The following is a 22,117-nucleotide window of genomic DNA, read 5'->3' on the forward strand; positions in this document are numbered from 1 at the left end:
AAAAATCAGACACCTCACACACCAACAAACACACACACACGTTTTTCATTACCTAGGATACATGCAGGCCCTGACATTGTCATACAGCTTCAGAAATGCACATGAATAAATGTCAAGACTTAGAGATGTACCGATATGCCCACAAGTGTCTAGTACAATCAAGTTATTAGAACTCAGAGGTAAATTTTTTTTATTCTTTGAAGACTTCCAAGGAAATGCAAGTTTTCTTGCATTTCTGAAATGCAGCATGAGTATTTCAATCAGGTTGCTTTAAAAACACTTTTTTTGTTGCTTTAAAAATAGTTGTTTAGCACTCAAATCTATCCTAAATACCCATCAATACAAGAAAAATTCTCCTCCATCTGTGCTCCCATTAGTAATAAGGTCAACCTACTTAAGTGTGACAAGCAGGCTTTGTACCTGCATCAGATTTTTTATTTAGGATCATGAAAGGATAATATGCTTTAAAGAAAATTACTAACTATTACGACAAAATAAAGCATGCATGAAGAGGGAAGGAAACCACAGAGCAAAAATGGACTGCAGAAGGCATAAAAAGGATGATGAAAAGTGATTGTAACTCATTAAGCTGAAGGTATTTTCCTTCAAGTCAGATGTATTTGGCACCCCAACACAAAGTTTTGCCTAGTCTCTGATTATTTTTGGTTCACGCAAGCTTTGTCAAACATTCCTACTAGAAATTTATGGTATCTCTGTGTGCATATGGGTACATATCTACAAGACATTCTGACATAATTGATTCATATTTCCTTTCTACACCATCACCATTATCAAAAGCCAATTCATTGGTCTGGACTGCCTGAAGAATCTGCATCCTTATAACTTCTATTTTTGTCTTGCTGTCCTGAAGCATCTGCTGAGCTGTGGCAAGAAGTTTTCGATCCTATTAGAACAAACAGACAAGTTTAAATCATAAACTTCTTCATGGAACAAAACACATTGAAAATTTCAAAACATACATACTTAGGAACAAGAACTAAATCTATGTATTCCATTTGGTATAGCAGACCAATTCATCTAAGCACATAAGGATATTAATGGAAATCAAGTCAGGACAGAGGCACTGGTTGATTAAAGACTGTAAGCCACTCCCATGGAAACTGTATATGTTTCAAGCTGAATTAAGGAGGCATGATCTAGAGACATTACATGTGTAAATTAATGTTTTGTAAGCTGATACTAAAGAAAGGACAAGATATTAAGTGTAAAATACCCCCAACATTATGTAGAATGACTCAAATCTTCCAAGTATGCTAAGAACTCTTGTAATAGACAAATTTGCTAGACTAAGCCCATATAAAAGTAATTGTACTAGTTAATCTCAGCTGATCTTCAATATTGAAACTAGAAAGATGAAGTTGCTTACGTAGCACATTATAAATAAGTCTGCAGTACATTTTCCTGAACAAATCAGAGCTGAAGATTTTTTGCATTAGTAAATACATAACAAACCATGGCTACTTCATTAGCTATTTCATCAGTAGCTTGAGTACAGTACTTTTTTATCTAAATAAACTAAGATAACCAATTTTGTTTTCAAAAGCAGTATCACAAGAAGCCATTTAGAAGAGAACATTCCTGAAAATGAACTTGCATGAACTCCTATGGGCTGCCATGTAGCTCTCCCTGTACACTCTGGAAATTACCAGATAACTTTAAGGTGATCTGATTTGCAGTAAGAAAAAAAAAAAAAGTAAGAAAATTTAAGGCACTCTATTTGTCCTGTCCATGCACTACCAATCAATCACAGTAATTAATAGCAGTCAGTGCAGATGAGTATCACCCTTGTTATAGCCCAAAGGGTATTTTGGTTAACTCATTTTGTAGTCACTCAATAACCTCATTAATAAGTTACTTTCCCATGGACATGGTTTATACTTGTATTTTTAATTTTATAATGAAGTTATCAATTATTTAAGAAGTTAAAGAAATTAAATTCTTCCCCTTGCCACAACCAAGACAAAGAACTGCAGTGAAGCACATATCCAGAGCTAGAAATACTGGCACCATGAAGCATATGGTGAGAAAAATTTGTATGCTGAGAAATTTACCTTCATAGAGCTCCTCTGTGACCTTGCACCTAACATATTACTCACTCAGATATTTTAATGCTGCCCTATGTTCTGCAGGGTAGATAGACCAAGATCTACACATAAAAAGACTTTGGTTGCATGGGAAGAAATTGTGCCCCCTCTGCATACCATAAGCTCAAAACTCTGGCTTTTAAATTTTAGTATGGATCAACATTTCAGAGAGATACCACTAGTTTTCATATTTCAAGATTCCATGTTAGCTATCCAATGAGCTAATGATCACACGGAATTTCCTAAATCGGTGCCTTCTCAAGTACAAATGTGAACTTTTGAAATAACCACTCTCTTTAGCAGAGCATAGGATTTAAGCAACAGATTACAAGCAAGTCTGGAATCCTGTATTAAACCTTATCCACACAGTGTTTCTTTGTCTGTGTCTTTACTTTTATCTCATTTTTCATCTTGCTCCTCTTGATTATCCCTCATAGCCTCTTACTGCAATGGATTTGCTTGCTCAGGGGCCATATTGACCCTTCAACGTGTAGAACAGAGGCAATTCAGGATTATAGAGATATCCTTATGTTTTCAACAGACAGGAGATCTCATCTTCAGAATCAAAATGTATGTGTAACACTGAGCAGCTCTTTTAGTGTTGGAGGCTGAATACAAAGTATTTCAATGCATCTTCTGAGTATAGAACTGACAGTGCCTGTGAAGCTGATCTGCAAAGCTGTCAGGGGATCTCAGGGAACCCACATATATCCAAGAAAAGATGACTTATCTCAGAAATGTTTAAGTACAAATAGGTTGAGCTGAATGTTACTGAAGCAAGTAGAGTAAGTACAAAGGGAAAAGCTTCCCATGAGATGATGGGTTTATTAACAGACTGCTTTTTCATTTTTAGAAAATAAATTATGACCTCCCTCGATTAAATTTAGGTCTGAAAATAATACAACAGATTTGAAATTAGATCATATTGTACGCTTGAATAAAAGGTCACAAATTAGTTTAATATGTTTAAAGAGGGTCCTGCAACTACTTTTTAAATAACTACTGGATTACTGGGGTTGTATTCAAACTTGTAATTTTCTGCCCCCTTTGCCCACCTCATCCAGACACTGGGTTCTTTTCAAGCTCTGCTTTTTAAAACATTATCAGCATGCTCAAGTCTATGGTTCAAACCTGCCACACTAACTCACTACTGAGCATTACAAAAATGAGAGAATGAATACGCACCATTTCCATCCTGTTTGCTGAAGTGGCTGGCAATGCTTTTGTGCTTTCCAGCTTGCTCTCTCCAGCCCAGATACTATATAACCCCAATTTGGTAGGCTGATTTAAGCATTTACCAATTGCAGATTCAAGATTCAATCATAAATTTTAATTACATGCCTCAATCATAAAGCAAGGCAGAATTTATCCTCTCTACCTAGTCTGATCCAAGCCTGCTAACAATGTCTAATATTACAGCCCAAGTGTTTAGTTAAGTTTTTCCAGCCTGTTATAAGGTTACCTACCGAGGGTTTATTAGAAACTTAATTCATGTATGTCTTTTGATCCATTTGGGTCAGCAGATCATTAGTTTTAAGTGTACCTGATGTTAAGTATATGGCCTGAGAGGATGTAGACTCCAAAGTTTTCCAGGAGTTGAGGGACTGTGGTGCATGGACAGCATTCCTAGGCCCTTAGTCATAATGTGCACTCCAGGTATTTCTTCCATTTGCCCCAAGCTAGTATGTTAGAGGTCACTTTCAGATAAGGCTACCTGGGACAGAAGGAACTTGATGGTACCCATGGTCCATCTAATCTGAACTCATTTTTCTGGGAGAAAGCAGCATTCACTGCCATTTTTTCAAGGTATAAGGAAGTCATACAGTAGGCAGATACGAAGTGATCTGCCTCTCCACCAACCCTTAGCACAAATTCACTCAGAAAAGTGAAATTCCTTTCCAACACTCAGATTAGAATCAGCTATAACATAATTCACAGATGCCTACTCTTCAAGCCAAACACTTCTTTTTAGTAAGTTCACTGACCTAGCTAGGTGTTGCCTCAGTTAAGATCTTAAAATATTTCTATTTTACTTACTATTGTCTGGACACAAAAACATATAACCAAGCTACTACATACTACTTGTGAGATTTATTCTTGTGTTTCGCCTTAGCTTGGAAATTCATCTCCTTAATGACTTAGTAAATGAAAAGAACAGCTAATGAGTAACAAATGAAAGGTGAAGGGGCAGATAAGTAGAGGATCTTCCCCTCCCTTTTTTCTCATTTGAGAACTATGACTCTCTAATAAAATACGTGTTGCAGCCCCTTTTTTGTTGGTTTCTGTGGCTTTTTTTGTCAATGTTTTTGTTTTGGTTTGTTTTCTTTCATTTAAAAGGTTTGGCTTGTCTTTCACTAGAGTTAGGGGATTCTTAGGGTATGATGAATTTTATTACATAGTAAGGAATATGTAATATGTCAAACCCATTTAGAGGTTAGCAGACACTTTCCCTCCACCTCCTTGGAAAAATTCTGGTGCTATCAAGAGTGAGTGAGCGCAAGGATTTAAAATTCAGATATAGGAATAAGTGTGGATTATTTTTAATTTCACTATCAGATGCTACCTCTAGATTACCACACTTCCATCAAAAAATCTTTTTACTGCTAACTACAACTAGATGACCATTTCAGAAGCATACTTTGCAATGCTGTCTTTTTTGTATTTATTGTGCACGTTACAATTTTAAACTAACTGAGTTTTTTTTTTTGAGTGGAGCTAGGAAAAGCATCAGACTCCAGCCAGTGTTATACCAAGCTTTGCTGCTAAGGGAATCACACATGGTCAAAGATTACTAGATGTACTAAATTTAGTAAGCCGGATTTGTTATTTAGGTTGAACTGCATGTGCACAAACTGGTAAAACAATCACTTCAGTGGGTATCAAACCACAACAGAAAACGGTAATTTGTAGCAGTTCTGATGTAACTGCTTAACAGAAATGTACCCCAAACTAAAAATACTGAATTTGCATAATGTTTATACATTGTACAGTCACACTACAGCAGTATGAAAATCCAGTTATTTCATGTTCTTCAAGCATTCCAAATTCTTACCTTTGAAGAGCCATTTGAGTACATCTGTATCATATTTTCTGCTCCCTGTTTTACCTTCAGTTCTATATCCAATTGCTTCTTTAAGGCCATCAATCTGTTGTTAGTAGAAAACCGAGGATCGCTATTTGGAGTATCAGGAGTGCTGGGACAATCTGCGAATTAAAGGTAAGATGTAACGTGTGTAGAAAAAAAAACAGGAAGAAAAAACCCAAACCACTCCCCCCCAACCCACCTTACACTCTATTCTATTAAGTTATACACTAAACAGAACTGGAACATCATCCTTAAGAATTAAGACCGACCCTCCTGTCCAGAGCTACTTTGCAACAAGCACCGCAAATGCGCCTTAACATGAAAAGCCTCCCGAAAGCCCAGTGACTCCTACTCGTGTCCTAATTCACATGAATCACTTCCGGGAGTGGTCAAACAGGCAGGTTTGCAGCCAGGTCTATTTTTATTTCAAAGGAGATTTATTTCTTCTGGAATGTCTTGAGTCAATAAAAAAAATGCAGTTTTACACTAAGCTTTTTTATGCTCCTCCTTTTAAATCTAAGCGTTTTAAAAACAAACTTGGATAATAATATTCAGTACTAATGAGCATTGTCTGGATACAGCTATTGAGTAGATCCTCATCTATTCCAGTGTGAACACTAAAGACACTATTTATGTCAAAATTAAGAACAGACGAAATAAGCCTTTTTCTTAGTCGTAAAGCTGAATGATTTTTGCTCTGGAAACATTACCAGAATTCAGGGATAACTGGATATATAGGCAGACAGGTTATGGAACAGTTGTGATCTATGAGAAGGAAAAAGCTTTTTTTGTTTGACAATATTACTGTGTTTGGATCTCCATTTTGTTGGATTAATTTAATGAAATGAAAGTTTTATCAATTAAATTACAGTCAAACTCCTTAACTTTTCTTAACCAGTCTATTAATCACTGGTTCATATGCCAGCTTCTGCAAAATGAACTGTTAGCAAACTGAAAATAAGGTCACTGGACTATTTCCTAGCACTCAACTATTTCCAACACAACTGTCCTTTTAGTTATCTTCCCTACAGTCCCAATGGCTTCTCTTCCAACCTTTTGGTAGAAGTCAATAAATTAATTTCCACTTTAAGAATTTTTTTAGAAATTTTTATTCCCTCTACCCTAACAACTGAGAGAATACCTTCTCTATGGACAAATGACATTAGCTGGTCTCCTGGAAGACAGTATTTACCCAGTACAAACAGTACAATCTTTTTTCCAATTGTAATAATTTTTCTCGAATTAAAACTAGCGTGAAGAATCAAGTTCCTGAAATCCTCAATTATCAGAAAACACAGTGGACTAGTAACTTACAAACTGTTATTTAAGAGATGTCATAGGGAGATTTCTTATCTGCCATTTCATATTTCTTCTGTAAAAGCTTCTGATAACTACTTTTGGAGATTTAATACATTTTACTTCCAAGTTTGCTGGGTAATTTCCTCCTAAATTGCAATCTTTGCCAAGTCTACATACAGATTTCATGTAAGGAGAAGTTTAATTTCCTCTGCTGCTAATTCACTCTTCACTTCAAAGCCACTTCAAGTCTTTTACTGCATCCTCACTACTTAAAAGGTAGGACAGAAAATACCATATGTTTAAAAAGAAAAAAAATCTGCATTATTCCTCATCTGTCTGTTTTGTTGTTGATCCTCTCCTTAATGTTTTGCCTTTGTTTCTCTGTGAAACTGCACTTGAACAGCTTTACCTTAAATCTGTTATTAGTAAAACGAAAATTAACAGTATGCTTTCCTCTCACTTAAGTCTTCACTTTTAACTAATTCTCACCTAATAATCTACTCAAAATGAGAACAAACATGAAACTTGAAAGTCACAGTGTCAAGTCTCCTTGTAAAGTAGATTCATCATATAAATGAATATTTACCAACTTTAGATTTAAGATGCAAGCCTCTACCACTTACAGATCCCAGCCCTCTGATGATCCCTGTGAAGACTGTGGGGCTCCTGAAGTCTGTTTTCACAGCTTTCAAAGATGCACACAACCAGTCTCCCTTTGCATTAAAACAACACTCAAGTTGCAAGTTAAGGACTAATTAGAGATAGCTGGGTTCAGGTTGCCCAGGCAGCTGTTATTATCTCCCTTTGCATGTCTCCACTGAGAAGGTGTAACCACATCACCTGGGTCATCTCAAGAATTGGTCTGTACTTGTGGGCCTAACCTACACTCTACTATTTAGTTTAAATTGTTGCACTGTATGCTCTGTTAGTAACCAACAGCAAAGGAAACTTTTCTGCAGTATCGACTAATTGGTAGGAAGAAGTAATTTTTTGCCTTCAGGCATAGTAGCTGCTCACTAAACTTCCAAACATGGAACAATATGGTTTCTTAACGAAGATACTATCTTTTTAAAGAAAAAAAAAGTTTATCAACGGCTTTTCAGAGATGGTTTCCAAGTGACTCCTTCTACTCCTGCTGACAGCCCCCTACCAATACAACCCAGTAAGCAGCCCGAGGCAGCTTCTTATAGAATTCAGATTAAATTTTTAAATCAGCCAGATAAACCGGTTCTATTATGGAAAGCGTTGGCAATCTTAGCAGCAACACTACAAGCTACATCTGTATTAGCTGTTTCCCTTTCTCTTTGTAATATAAGGTTGTAATGACTTTGGATGGCTAGTTATCTCAGATCTATCTGTGTAAAGCACTACACAGAGGGGCTCAAATCTCCTCTGAAGGCATTTAGTCATCTTCATAGTACAAATAAGTAAAAAATTCATCCAGATAATTGCAATCAATGGGATTTATGTATATGCTTGAAGTTAAACAAGGGTTAACTACTCATGCCAAACTGATATTTCGCTCAAAGTAGGTAAGTAGGGAGTGGGGAACAGAAGAGATCCTCCAGTTTGCCCTGTCTGCTGGTCAATACAGGCAGTACAAAACTCGCCATTTTGGATGCATTCAAATACAACTTTGCATAGGACAGCAAGAGCTTTGCTCGGTACAGGTTTGGGCTCCTAGGCCCAAATATTCTTCTTGACAGTCAATATCAAGTAAAGTAACAGATGCATTTCAAGTGAACTTAACTTGAAGTAAAACAGGCATGTTATTTTCCTGAAAAACTATGAATGTTGTTGCTTAACATTAGTGAGTTTTGTGTGGCTTGTTAGCACACATCCAGGCTGCTGGAAGAGCTGCAGTGCTGCTTTCCCAGCACCTGCAATATCCTGTTTTCATAAAAATTTAGTCATCAGACTTAGAACAGGTTAATAGGGATGGTTAAATGGATTGGTTTTTAATATTTGGGTTACATGAGGACCATGGCAGTTTTCAGTCTGAAACGTTTATCTGAACTGTGATCTTTGCTCTCCTGAAAACCTTTTCAGTTTCAGTTTTCGTACAGTGCTCAACAGCAAAAATTTCTTTCTTCTAAATGGCCTTTTACCATCACTCCCATCTAAATTATATTTATTAAGATTAGTTACACAACTCTACTCTACTGAGACCGCTCCTTCCTTTGGAGACTCCTCCCCAGATGCGTACATACACTATTTCTTCAGTGAGCTCAGTGTGAAATCCAGGATCCCAAGTAACTTTCTGAATTTGGGTTCCCAGATGGTAGTGCAGCATGCTGTTAAGCTACTCAATTAGTACCAAGTGCCCTTTGGTAAATAGTTAATCTTATCTGAGGATATTTAATTGCAGTTAGCCTCATCAGTGTCATACCCAACAGAAATACCTGCGATGCATGTTCAGGCATAGCTGAAGGGAGGAAGAAAGAGGCATCATCAGGCTTTTCTCAGGGAGTCAGATGGTTGGATCAGCACTTGAACTAAGCAGTGGATATTCTGTGCTCAGAAAACATCCAGCATTGACCTCCTGGAAACTTCTGGAGTTCAACTGAATTTCCATTAGGTAACAGCCAATTTTAACTAATAAAAAAGTCACAGGAGATTGTTTCAAATTGCTTCGATACTGGTATTCTACACTAAGGTTCCCAAAAGTTACCATGAAATTCCTGTGCATATGAGTCTTGTAGGTGGAGTCTGCTGTCTAAGAAGTCACTACCTATGTCAATTTTGTTGCTGCCTCTACCAATTTGCAGTAATTGGTGTTACATGGACACTCTGGTGTCTGACAGATTAACCTAGTCATTTGTAGGGACAAAAAAATCTCCCTCACTCCCCTGTCAGCTAATCACATTCTTAAAAAAAATAATTTATTTTCTTTGTGATGCCTACAGCCAAATTTGATGTGAAGACGATAGCTTACAAGATAGTTAGGAGAATGGAAGAAGAGGCATGAACTTGTCTTTTTGAGTTCATGTTCTTCACGTTTTATCCAGTTTCCTCAAATCCCCTCAACGTTTTTCTACCATCACACCTTTCTATACACCTTAACTTCAGCTCTATGAGACAAATTAATTTCCCAATGTATAGATTTTCTATGTATTAACTCTATGCCTAATTAAATTGGTGATTTGCTGTAGGAAAGCTATTTCAGTCTTGCACCTCCACCGAATCACATTAAAAACCACAATCTGCACTGCTACTTTTTACACACACAAGAAAAATACCAATTTAATCTGTCTTACTGTGATGTATGTTTTCAAGATACAAAATTTCTTCATCTCTAAAACAGAAGTAATTATCTCCATGTTACATTACATCTCTCAGACTTTCAGCAGTAATGGTCACTAGGCTTGTCCTACTCTTATTGCTGGATTCTGCTTAACTTTTAAGTGCTCACCTACAAATTTTAAAATTCCACATCCTTGTATGACTAATACGCTGCATGACAAGGGCAGACTTGGGTACAAAGTCCCATTTCTAAAACGAACTTAGACTCATCAGCAACCCATAAGGTAAAGTACACCTATATTATGCTAAAAAGTTGTTTCTGAATCACATGCCAAATCTACCCTCACACTCAGTAATACAGCCTTTTGGCAAACCATACTTTTTGGTTAAAGATTAGTACCAATTCTTCAAATAATTGTGAAAATAATTTCCTATGGCATTAAGACTTGGAAAGCCTTCAGCTCTAGGTAAACTACCATAAAAACATCTTGCTTGAAATGGAATGTTACAAAAACACCTTTTTCTACAGTAGATTCGTTAACACTATACTTAATGGTTCAAACATGTATTGATTACACTATGCTGATGACAAAGCAGTTACACCAAAAATTAGTGGTTTGTTTAAAAAGTAATAGAAGTTACTGCTTGATACCATAAGCAACAGTAAGAGTCACAACAGCTTCATGGCACTTTTCAGTTCCAACTTGGGACCACTTTACAAATATATGTTCACACCCACTTTTCAGATATAGGAACAAGGCAAGATTAAATGACTGTTTTAAGTTACCATAATGACCTTTCAACCAGTCAACAGAATAAAAAATTTCAGAGTTCAGGCCTGATGAGTCAAAGGGATCATCACCTCAATGCATCTCAATCCTGACTTTGCTACTGAGAACCTGCAAAAACCTAAACAATATATACTGTAAGACAGAATGAAAACCAGGGCCATCCCTGAAAAATACTCAAGTACATAAAGAGAACACAGACCTTGACTCCCACAGTTCTCGAACCCTTCTTTAACTTATTTTCAGCATTCATGATCTGCACAGCCTAAAAATTTCCCATATATTTCCTTCTCTTTTTTAAATAACTTGTTACTAACTGACCAGAAGAAGGTCAAACACAAGCTAAAGTGAAAAGCAGTAACATGGAATAAAGATAACCCCTGGAAACAATGCACTTATTCGGGGAGCTCCCATATTCATCAGTAAATGGTTATTAAATTCACTGCTGATTCCAGCAAAAGCAAGAACTCCTAAACTGAGATACCTGTGACCTCTCCACAGAGGTATCTTACGTCAGATGGCAGTGACCTTTAGGGTTATGTGTCTATGTACTTCCTGAATAATGAGTGTGTGTACATACACACACACATGCACAGCTTGCATGTCATAGCTTCTATATTACCAACCCTATTTTGCAAAGGCCAAACTCACTAATACCTTCAGTCAAACCTAAGACTTCATTGTTAAAAATGAGATTACCACCCAGATGACTCGCACCCATTGGTCTCAGGACACACAGAACATCCACTGATAGTGCTCTTCCTCCATGAACTACTGATTATGAATGAGGAAGAAGACAAGCAATCAAGTTACAAGGCAAACAGTATAAAAGACAGACAATATAAAGATCTTTACAGATAATATAAAGATCTCCACAGAATTAATATGTTTTTTCTTGCATATTTCAATAATTAAGACTGTACAACCTATCTACCAGTAGCACTTAGAATGGAATGAAATTTAAAAACATGGTACTAACAAGTTTAGCACACATCAAAAGCATGTAGAAGCACATAAATTTATCAACCTTGATCTTTTATCCTTTGAACCTCTACTGCACTTCCGAAGACATGCACAATGACAATATTGCTCATTAACTCATTATGACAAGGGTTTTAAAAATGCTACACTGGAAGAGAGAATTTCAACAAGAGCATTTCATGCTCATCCACTTTCTGAGTTCTAGTACTAGACGAATTTTGCGAATTTATGTCTGCACAGATTTTTAATATTTGGTCTATACACAGTTTGTATACCATTTTCTTTCTGTTCCACTCTTCCTGTTCCTTTAAAAGCCACACTACTGTCGACAGTTAGGTAGATTTTCATAAACCTTAGCTGATATGGAACAGAATGCTTTATGCCTACCAAAAGCCCAGTGGCTACCTAAGAAGCACACATTATTGTATTCATTCCCATTTCACGCTGCAGCAACCACTTTGCCTCACTAATTCCAGCTGGGTCCCTGTTCCGCCTCTTGTATCTCGCACAGATCAAAAGTAAAAAAGAGCAGAGAATACAGAGGACGCTGTGCAGGCCATCTTGGACCACACATGGACACCTGAACACCTTGGCAGTACGTCACTGGGCCAGATAGTCCTGCCAGTACTTTCCTAAATTCTCATGGTAACCAACCTTCCATCACAGGGACGATGCAGATTTTTGTTCTGCTGCCCCAGCTTCTTTAGGGTTTGCATTCACTTCGCATAAACCTTCAATGGCTCGTGCACATTTATTAACTTTTTGCCAAGAAGAGTCTGTGCAATGTGAAATCATCAAGCTGGCAGTATCCAGCAGGTCATTCCACAAAGCTGAAAAAGGACTGTTTACTTTCACAACATTCCATCTTAAAATACCAAGCCTGGTATTCTTAAAAAATACATTCAAAATTAGTATTGACTCACTGCCACACCACAGAAAATACTAATTAAAACCATTAACTACAACCATTCTGTGATTCTGTGAAAACAATTTCCAATTGTCTTTAAAATGGTAGCTTTGCCGTGGAAAAGCCTAGAGACTTAACACATCCTAAGAAGTGTCACTGTAAGAAATGTTTGATAAGTTAGTCAGATAACAGCATAACATAAAAACATTTTCTGAGTTAAGTCTTAAGTTTAAAAAAAAACACCCAACAAAACTTTCAAGTATAAATGTTGTAGATTTTTCTCCTATAGAATAAAAAGATGCATTAATGTTGATGCCTACAGTGTAAGTTGGAGAATGTCACTGGGAAAGCTACTAATATTTGCTTTTATACAGTGAAAAGCTACTAGGAAATATTACAGTGACTGAGAAAATACTTTAATACAGTAAGAACTGAAAGTGAAGAACTCACAGTCCATGAAATACAGTGTTCCCTAGAAACTGAAAAGTACTGTACACTCACTTGTGAATCAAAACAAGGAGACATACATAAGTAACAAGCTTGCCAACTATGGATTCGCTCATTCACAGAGCAATTTTTTCCAGTGAAATGGGGTACAGCTTATCTCAGCTATGAGGAAAAACTGATTTCACAGTAACACATAGTACCTGCAACATCTTCTAGATCCGTTACAACAATGCGTGCATTTAGCTCCTGTAACTTATGATGCAAGTCTTCTAACTTCTTATTTGATTTTTTCAAAATGTTGTCCACATATGCCAAGTTCTTTTTATCTGTTGTGACCTTCCTGAGGTTCTCTGCTCCCTCCTTGATTTTAAGTTCCTTCCTTATTTCCCGCTTGATTTGGTCCTTTATTTCATCCAGCTTCTGCTGTACCATTGTATCTGAGAAGTCCAACTTCTGGCCAGTGCTCACGTTCTCAGAGGTTACAAGACCTTTGGCATCCCCCTAGGAAGAAAAACAGTAACAAAACCATCAGGAAACACTGCTTCTGTCAACACATGCCACACACTTAAAGTGACTGGAGCCAGGTCCCTGTATGCTAAACACTTGCTTTGCAAGAACATTTACGAACTGGGGCTTTACACCAACGTTGACCTAAAGCAACAATCTCACAAGGTACTACATGTTCACTGGAGTTACATTTTACAACAGATTTTATATTTAGTGACATCTTTACTATGCCTATTTTTAACACCAAGAGATTTAAATACTTTTGGATTTGTCATGGCTGCTTGCCTGGCAGTTATATGCCCCAGAGCTAATGATTCACATTTGTAATTTTCTAGATTTAATTTGTGTTTTAATAGACCAGATGGATATAGGAAATAAGACTAACTTCTAACAATTATTATCTATGATGAATTTTTATACATTCATTAGAATAGATTCCTTTTAAAGATTGTAAAAAAAAAAGAAAAAACATGGTGTTGTTTTCAGTTGTTTAAAGAAATACTGGCATCTTTATGAAGATTTGTCATTTGCTAGGGGTTTTTTATTTTTATCAAGTAAAGCCTTTCACTTAAAAAAAAATCATAATAATAGCAAAAAAAAAAAATCTTGCTTTCTTGTGCAGGCAAGCTAGGTTGAAATGAAAAGAAAAAATTGTTGCAGTGATGAACAGGAGTTGGTGCAGTAAGGGAGCAAGGGATGAAATGTCAGATCCCCAGTAGACAGGAGCTCGTGCTTGTGCCTAGTATGCAATCACACATCACTGAGAAGTAAGAGCACAAAGGGCATGTTAGAGAACCTACATCAATAAAAGTCAAATACAATTAATTACACATGTGACAGAATTTCCTCTGTCTTATACAGGGACCCTGGACACTGAGTAGACATTGGGTCCTACCCAGAAGTCCCAGGTAGAGCTAAGTGAGTGAAGTTCGAAGAAGGGTTCTCCTGAACTTAGAATTTGATCCAGTCCTAATTCATTAATAAACATGTGGTCTCATTTGCACGTAACTACCCAAGAGACCAAAATTCCAGTAAATTTTCTTAAGCATGATAATGAAATTACTTAGACTTCAGAAAAATTGGGTGGACAGTAAGGTATTTGAAGGGGTAATTAAAATTTTGAATGTTTTTTGCTGTAAAATTAGTTGTTATCACTATTTGTTGTTGTAAAAAGTAACAATACAACAGAGTAAACAGTAGAAGAAAACATTTGGGAAGCAGTTCAAGGAGGACAGCATCAGCTAATAAACTGAAGAATGTCCAGAACATGTAATCACTAGAGATAGTCCACAGTAATTTTGTTTTCAAAAGACAAAACCAAAAGACTCTGGATCATGAAGGTTGTGCCTGGACCATATAGGACAACAGATAATGTAGGTCAAAGTATTTCTATCTGTGCATGTTGCAGTGATAACTGCCTTCCATAAGCGAGATCCAATCTACTAGTCCTCAGCTATAATTTTATAGGTTTCCTGAATCTCTCATTAAAACATTTCTACCCGCAGCTGCTACTTTTAGCACAAAAAGTTAACAGCTCAAGGATTCTTAAGTATTAAAAGCAGTCAGAAGCACTATCTTGCCATAGAATTTGACTATCAGTAAGAAAGATAGGAAGTAAGCAATGTAGAAATGACAAACTGAGTGAGAAACAAAAGGGAAAAAAACTCATGCAAATTTACTTTAAGTTCACTTGTGAGTGCATTTCTCTGTGCAGATTAAAATAAATAATTATGCAGATGCAGAAAGGCTATTAATAGTTGGACTGGGAAATACATGACACTGTTTCCATATATAGGCATATAAAAAGAATCAACTTTCTTTTAATTAGAATAATCAATAGCAATGAGCAACTAGTAAAAGGTGCATATCCACAATGAAGGAAACCATGTGTTGAGTGTTTTGTTCTGAGAAAAAACTGAAACTGAAAATAAAATAATATAGCAACTGTATGGCAAACTATTTGTTTAAGCAGTAAACATATCCAAATTAGATTAAGATCTTTGATTTCCCTGTTTTTCTAACATATAAAAATTTCAGATGTAGAAAAAGAACATCAAGATTCACAAACTACTATACAGCCTTTAAAAACAGAGATAAAAAAAAGTTTGCAAATAAAAAGTATGTATTTTTAAACCATAATCCCTTGTGCCTGTTCTGCAGCTTCCTAGAAATAAATTCATCATCTACCCCCACGAAGTAGGATATTACACTTTCCAAAGTTCAGAGAAGGAAGATAAACAATAAATGGAAATAAAAAACCCCAAACCAAATCCCAACAAAACCACCAAACCCCACCCCAAACCCAAAAGAAAACCTTTATTCTGTGTTTCAATAGCACGTGAAGTATGCTAAAATTATGCCAAGAATGCACACTTCTCAAACAGAACAATGTAATTAAAATATAAATAATTCAGAAATATTCTTCACTAGGGTTTACCAAAGAGACTTCAGTTAATTGTTAATCTGTTGAACAATAACGTATTTTGTTACAGGGGAGGTTTTTATCCCTCTACAAGCCCTACATCCCATCTGTTAAAGGGATGTTATGTTCTTCCATAAACAGGTTTTTGGAGCCCTTGTTCCAAATATAGTCTCTAGCAAGTCTTCAATGAAATTAGATCTTCATGATCATTAGTAATTTGTCTTCCAAATTTGCAGTAATTGAGTTAAAGTTCTCCTCAGCCTAAGCAGTCTTAGCAGCATCTTTGTCCCTGGACCTAAGAGTTTCAGGATACAGAGCTGTCTTCTTCAATCTGCTTCTAAGAAAGCTGAGAGTTAACACTGTGGATACCAACACTGGAAGCTAGTCACACTGTCTGTGCATTTAAACATTCATCTTTAAATCCCCCCAAAGGCCACAGATGATACTCCTTCAGTCTCTCCTAACATTCCGAGTTAATGATACTTTTGAGCAAAAAGTACTCTCTCACCTAGTTACCCAGATATGTCACCTGGCACAAAGGTCACTGTGAAGTAAATTCTTCCAAGGAGGCAACTGTGCACCCAGTGACCCCTGTGACCCTTGAAGGTCACTGTGAATGCAGAGCAAGAATGTGTTCTGCAATGTGAAGCTGTTCTGGGCCTGTTGATGAGTCTGCACTGACGAGTTTTGCTGCTGGGATGCAGCAAAGGTTTGAGACAGATCCTCACAGTGCAGAGATGAGCAGCCTCAAAAGCATTTAAAATGGAGATAATGCCCACACTGGCACAACTGGACAGAATGTCTAATAGCTGAGTAAGAGAAATGAGGTAGGATTTTTTCTTTAAGAAAAGCAGCTCCCGGAACTCCTAACTCAAAAATACACTTTTTAAACTGAAGTGACTTAAAATACAGGATATTCCAGCTTTATTTGATGACATCCTATTACAAGTCTCCTGTTAGAGCTGAATATTCTTTCAAAAAATTATTTTCCCCACTTGGATAAACTCCCTCCCAGGCTGAGCCTCACATCCTTTAGGCTGTAGGTGTTCTGTCCCCTGAACCTGAAAATTAAATCTGTTAAAGGAAACAACAGATGGAGGCAGGGCCCAAGTCCTTTCCTTTGCACTGTTCAAGCAGGCAGGGTGCAAAGACAGGAGAAATCATTCACATTCTCTGTGTCAAGAAGCCATCACTGAATTTTGCACAGCTCCTTCCTTTACTCTCCCTCTCAGAATCACTTAACATAAAATATTTTAAGAGTGGAAATGCTCTGAACAGATAATGACTAAACCACTCCTGCTGGCAAAACAGAGAACAGGCCTCATTGCTTTAAAATCCAAGACAAAAGAATGGGCAGCCAGTTATTGATTCTCAGTTTCTTTTTAAATTCTGGTAGTGTTTTGACTGCTGGTTAGAAGAGAAGGGCCAGTCCTTGCTGGGAGGTCCCAACACTGGACTACTCAGCACAGCAGCTGCTGGTGACCCAGTTCTCGGCCTGAGCAGCAGAGAAGGGCAGCATCGCCCACCCAGCAACTGGAGGCAGCAGTGCACACCTCTGCAGTGGGAAAACACATGTTTGTGAGCCACACTGGGGACTTCTGAAGCATTTCAGCACGTAATGAAACCAAAGCTATGTTTATCAAAATAAACTATCAAGGACCACAAATTAGATACTACTGATTATCAAAAAAAAAAAAGAAAAACAAAGGAGTCAACATATTCAGCTTTCCCTCTGCAATAGACTCAACCTCACTTCGATTGCTGGCTCAAAACTATCTATTTACATAGATTAACTCAAGATGCCAGCCTTCAATTTCTCTACTCCTGGGAAATGCTTTAAGTATAGTTGCTGAAAATAATGAGTAGTGGTCGTCTTTTAATAATACAGTCTATTCTGGCTGATGTGGTGAAAGAAAGTAGTAATACTGTTTATGAGAACCCATAGGGCACTTACACTTTTGCCTCAGGTCAATTCTGAACCAAATAACTGGTGAAGCAGGTGCCTTGAGATACTGCATCTACCATCCAAAATCCCATTTAATAAAACACCTAAACTGCTGAATGATGGCAAAGGCACTGCTGAACAGAAGAGAGGCCCAAGAAGCTGAAGATATTAGAGAATCTGCTCAAGTTGTGTAAACTGAATGACTTTGAATTCAAAACGAGATCATAAAACTGCCATCTCTTAGGAAAAAAAAGATAATTCTAAAAACCTGGGCATTAATAACTCCCAAAGACTTACTCCTAAGAGCACAGTACAACTGTACTGTGTTATATCATATATTCCATATAGAGAATATTGACTAGAGCAAGAATTTAGATTGCTGACCTCTGGTAGGAGTTGTTATAGAAAGGTAAGTGGAGCCTTCAAATAGAGCACGCTTAACACCCGATGAGAGTTCATGCACATTATTTACACTTCACTCCAATGTGCTATTAACACACTGAACCTCCCTTTAGAAAAAACCCCAAACCAGACAATATCAAAACTCACAGTAAAATTGCTTATATTTTTTCCTCGAAGTATTGGCATTCTGTTTTTACATGGTCTTGAATTTTAGTAACAGTTTCTACAGACAATTAGACAGTAAGAAAACCTGTTTGACAAGTATAGCTAAAATGCTTGGCTATTTAATATAAGCATACTTGTTTTGAATATAAAAATAAGATTTTCATGATTTTCATCTTATGCATGATTAAATTTGTAATTTAATTTTGAAGAGCTGGAATTACAGATTTGGAACTACTATGATTCTTAATATAAGTTCTGAATAGTTTTTTAGGATACAAAAAAAAAAAAAGAGGAAAAGGAAAAAAGTTGCTTTTCTGAGCTAACTGCCAAGGTCCCTGAAGTTCTCTACAGTAATTCCTGAAACTAGAGTAGTCTTTGATTTTAAGAACAATGTTAATCAATTGCAAACTTCCCTTCCCCCCGAAGTCATTCATAAAACCAGATGTGAAGGCTTGTCTGGATTACTGGAACTACATGGGCTATTTCCTCCTGCCCAGAAGCAAATGTGATTGTGGTCAAGATCTCAGCACTCACCAAACGTCAAGAACAAAAAAAAAAATCTTGGAGGCTTAATAGATTTTGGCATTAGTTTGCTGTGCTAACATGTCACAAATCAGGATTTAAATTTAATCTCAGTCACAGTTCTCTGCTTTGTAACAAGGGGCTGTTTAAGGCAGAAATATCCATAGTGCACTGCATTATATGTGGATGAATTCAAGTAGGACACTGATTAAATGGGGTTCAATTCCTGTGAGCAAACAGTGAGTGCCCAGCTATAAGAGATGAAACAGATTTAAAAAAAAAAACAAAAAAGTGTTCCTTAAAATAGGGAGGTCCTCAATCAGCTGGTCCTCTCTGCCCCTCTCTCCCAGTCTGAGCTGTTGTCCCGATGAATACTTCAGGAGGAATGTTTGCTTTTACTCAGGTAACAGCTGCTGGGCTGCAGCACTTGGTCCTCCAGCTCCTCCATGAAAAGCTGTGTGACCCGCCCCAGAACACTGCATCTAAACAGGTAACACAATTCCCTGGGGATTCCTTGTTAACATCCAGGCTTCCAGCCACCAACAATCCCTGATTAGGCCAGCATTTACTAACACAAAGAACATGTCCCCCCCAAAATGTGCTCCAACAGCAGTACAGACTTGCTTACAGAACTGGAAGTTGTGTCCATGCAGTGCTGTGCCAACAGCAGTTAGAGAAAGGGATGTAAGAGAGAGATTTCTTTGCTACAGAAGGGAATGAAAACATTTTAAGAAATGCAACCTTCAGCTGTTTCTCGTTGTAGCAGCTTCTGATGGTTTTACACAAGGAGAAGAACCTGCAAAGAGGCTTGCAAAGAAACGTGACATTGAAAGAAAATCCCCACAGTGACCTTTCTCACGATCACAAGGACTTGATGGAGGCTGTGGCACAGCACAGGTGATGAGCACCCAAATCTGAGGTCACAGATGGCTACAGTATCCAAGAAGCGTGACTAGATATTCTGGCAACAGGCATGGTACAAACACTTCAGCAGTTTCCAAGCTTTTATCTGTAACTTGAAGTTCCTACTCCCTGCCAAAAAATTCCAATGGAGTCCAGCATGGTGGAAACAAACCTTAATCTTTCTAGTTACAGATGTGAAAAAGAAACAGCAGAATCCCAGTTACAATGAATAGGGCCTGCTGTCATAACCTTTATTAACATGTGTCCGTGAATAAGATGAGCACATGAAACGACGCCTATAACACCACCACTCCTCCATTCTCTGAGACTCCGCTGCCTTAGTTTTCATTTAGCTTCTCGTAATATATGAGAATAATATACTCAGAAGAAAATTGCATTTTACACAATTAGTATGGTTTCAAGCAGACCACACACATTAGTTGAAACTCTATTAAATACCAAAACATAAACAATCTTTTTCAAGATAGAGGGAAAAAGATTTTATGAAATGTTAATACCACACTGCACACTGAAAATATCACCAATAATGATGTATCATAAAACTTGTCAAGAAGACTGAAGTAGTTCAGTCTAAAATGCAGCCTCACCAAGATGCATGCAGTCAAAGCACTGAAATGATAATTTCTCACCTAATTCCTGCAACATTATCATAGCATATATTCATAATGTGGTAAATACACACACCCCTCTGGAAGATGAGGAAAGCCAGGTGGATTAAGTGACAGTTCAATAAATGAAAGAGAAGTAAGTTCAAAATATTTTAAGACTAAGTCCCTTAGTCACAGATTCTGAACTGGAGCTGTACACTTACTGGACTGGACTGGGCAGTGAAAACGGACAGGCATCTGTGTCCTACCTCCTACTGCCAACACAGGAATTTCATGCACAAACTTGTTTTGCATTTTCTAAATTTGAACTGGAAAATTTAGTCTTCTTTTGAGACATACTTTGGTGAAAAATTCTTAAGATCCCATAGAAATATGAAGACTGATAAACAGCAGAGAAATTATTCTTTTTGAGTGTTTAACAGTTTGAGGCTGCTTTAAAATAAGAACCTTTTAAGTTTTAAAATTGATAGCAAATACATGCATTGAAAGGGACTTAGGTATTGGTGAACTTTGGTTTGTTTGTTATTTTAAACACCTTCAAATAAACACAAGAGTTACTGTTTTAATCATGTAAACATCTGCAATTTTCTGTACCATATAAATATATAAACAACTTTGTCCTAATGGCCTAGAATTACTTCTTGAATATATACAGCATGTGCTTTTAAAATAAAGTGTGTATTTTAACATACTTGCCAAATAGTACATATGGATATCCATTTCTTTTAGAAATTAATACACCCATTTTGAATTACTGCTAGAGACTGAAACAATAGGGTTTTTTTTTTTGAGAGAAATTCTTATCACTAGACTTGTCTCAGTTTGACTTGGTTGATTCCTCTGTAGTTACATTAAGCTCAATTTTGGTGCAAGAAATTGTTTTACGGCTTTGAAATACTTCAAGTCCAACACGACTTACTCAAGAAACAGAACTATCTAAGATAAAGCTAAGGTCATGCAAATGTTGTGTGGAGAATTTGCCTCTAAGTACTAATAATACAGAAACTAGTAATCTGTCCCCAAGACAGAAACACTCTCCCCCTTCCCCATACTAGTTTCAGCATATCTGTGGAAGTGTGTGTTAAAGCAAACACCTAAACTCAAGGATTTCTGCTGCTACAGAAAGTAAATTTTTTATGTTATCCCAATATAAATGCTTTCATTGGTTTTTTAAATATAAAATATTTACCTGGTTTTGTCTAACATTCAGAACAGAATAATATGACATATACAGCTCAAGATGTTAGAAAAAATATCATTACTTTAACCAAGCTACAAGATGTGATATTTAACTTAGTAGAAGAGATTTTCAAAGGTAGAAAGGTCAAGTCAACAGACATGAGTCACAGTCACACCTTATGACTTCGATAACTCCTCCTCAAACTCAGTGCACACTGTACAAAGGTGATAATTTGTTGGGCGTGCATCCAAAAATATACTTACCTTAATGTGAAGTTAACATTGCAACTATACATTTTCAACAGCTGTAATGTTAACATTAAGATAAACGTGTGTGGTTAAACTTCTGCTTGTGAAGGAGTTTTAGTTACTATGCAGAAATACAAAAATAAAATCCCAAGGAATTCAAACCCCAGCCATTAATACCGACAATCAGGTCCACTCCCATTTGTAAGGTGTTTTTCTTCTATTATGATAAAACTAAATTATATAATAGCTTCTATTACAGAAGTATTATTATCTATCTCAGATAATGCAACAGACTGACCATTCTGCTCATCCACAAATCACAATATCAGCAATTGCCAC

At 36.9% G+C, this 22,117-nt stretch overlaps 1 protein-coding gene across 1 annotated transcript in view; it reads right to left on the reverse strand.

Moving 5' to 3' along the window:
- The window catches only part of PKN2 (protein kinase N2), a 53,899-nt gene that overhangs the window by 17,266 nt on the left and 14,516 nt on the right, over positions 1–22,117 (reverse strand). The window contains exons 2-4 of the mRNA XM_008921915.3: positions 13,056–13,356; positions 5,158–5,309; positions 787–904 (exon numbers count right to left, since the gene is read on the reverse strand). Of these exons, the coding sequence (XP_008920163.2) occupies positions 787–904; positions 5,158–5,309; positions 13,056–13,356 (571 nt within the window). The remainder of the gene's footprint in view (positions 1–786; positions 905–5,157; positions 5,310–13,055; positions 13,357–22,117) is intronic.

The sequence above is a fragment of the Manacus vitellinus genome, unplaced genomic scaffold, assembly GCF_001715985.3.
Source record: "Manacus vitellinus isolate BGI_N305 unplaced genomic scaffold, ASM171598v3 scaffold_21_pilon, whole genome shotgun sequence".
Taxonomy (NCBI): Eukaryota; Metazoa; Chordata; class Aves; order Passeriformes; family Pipridae; genus Manacus; species Manacus vitellinus.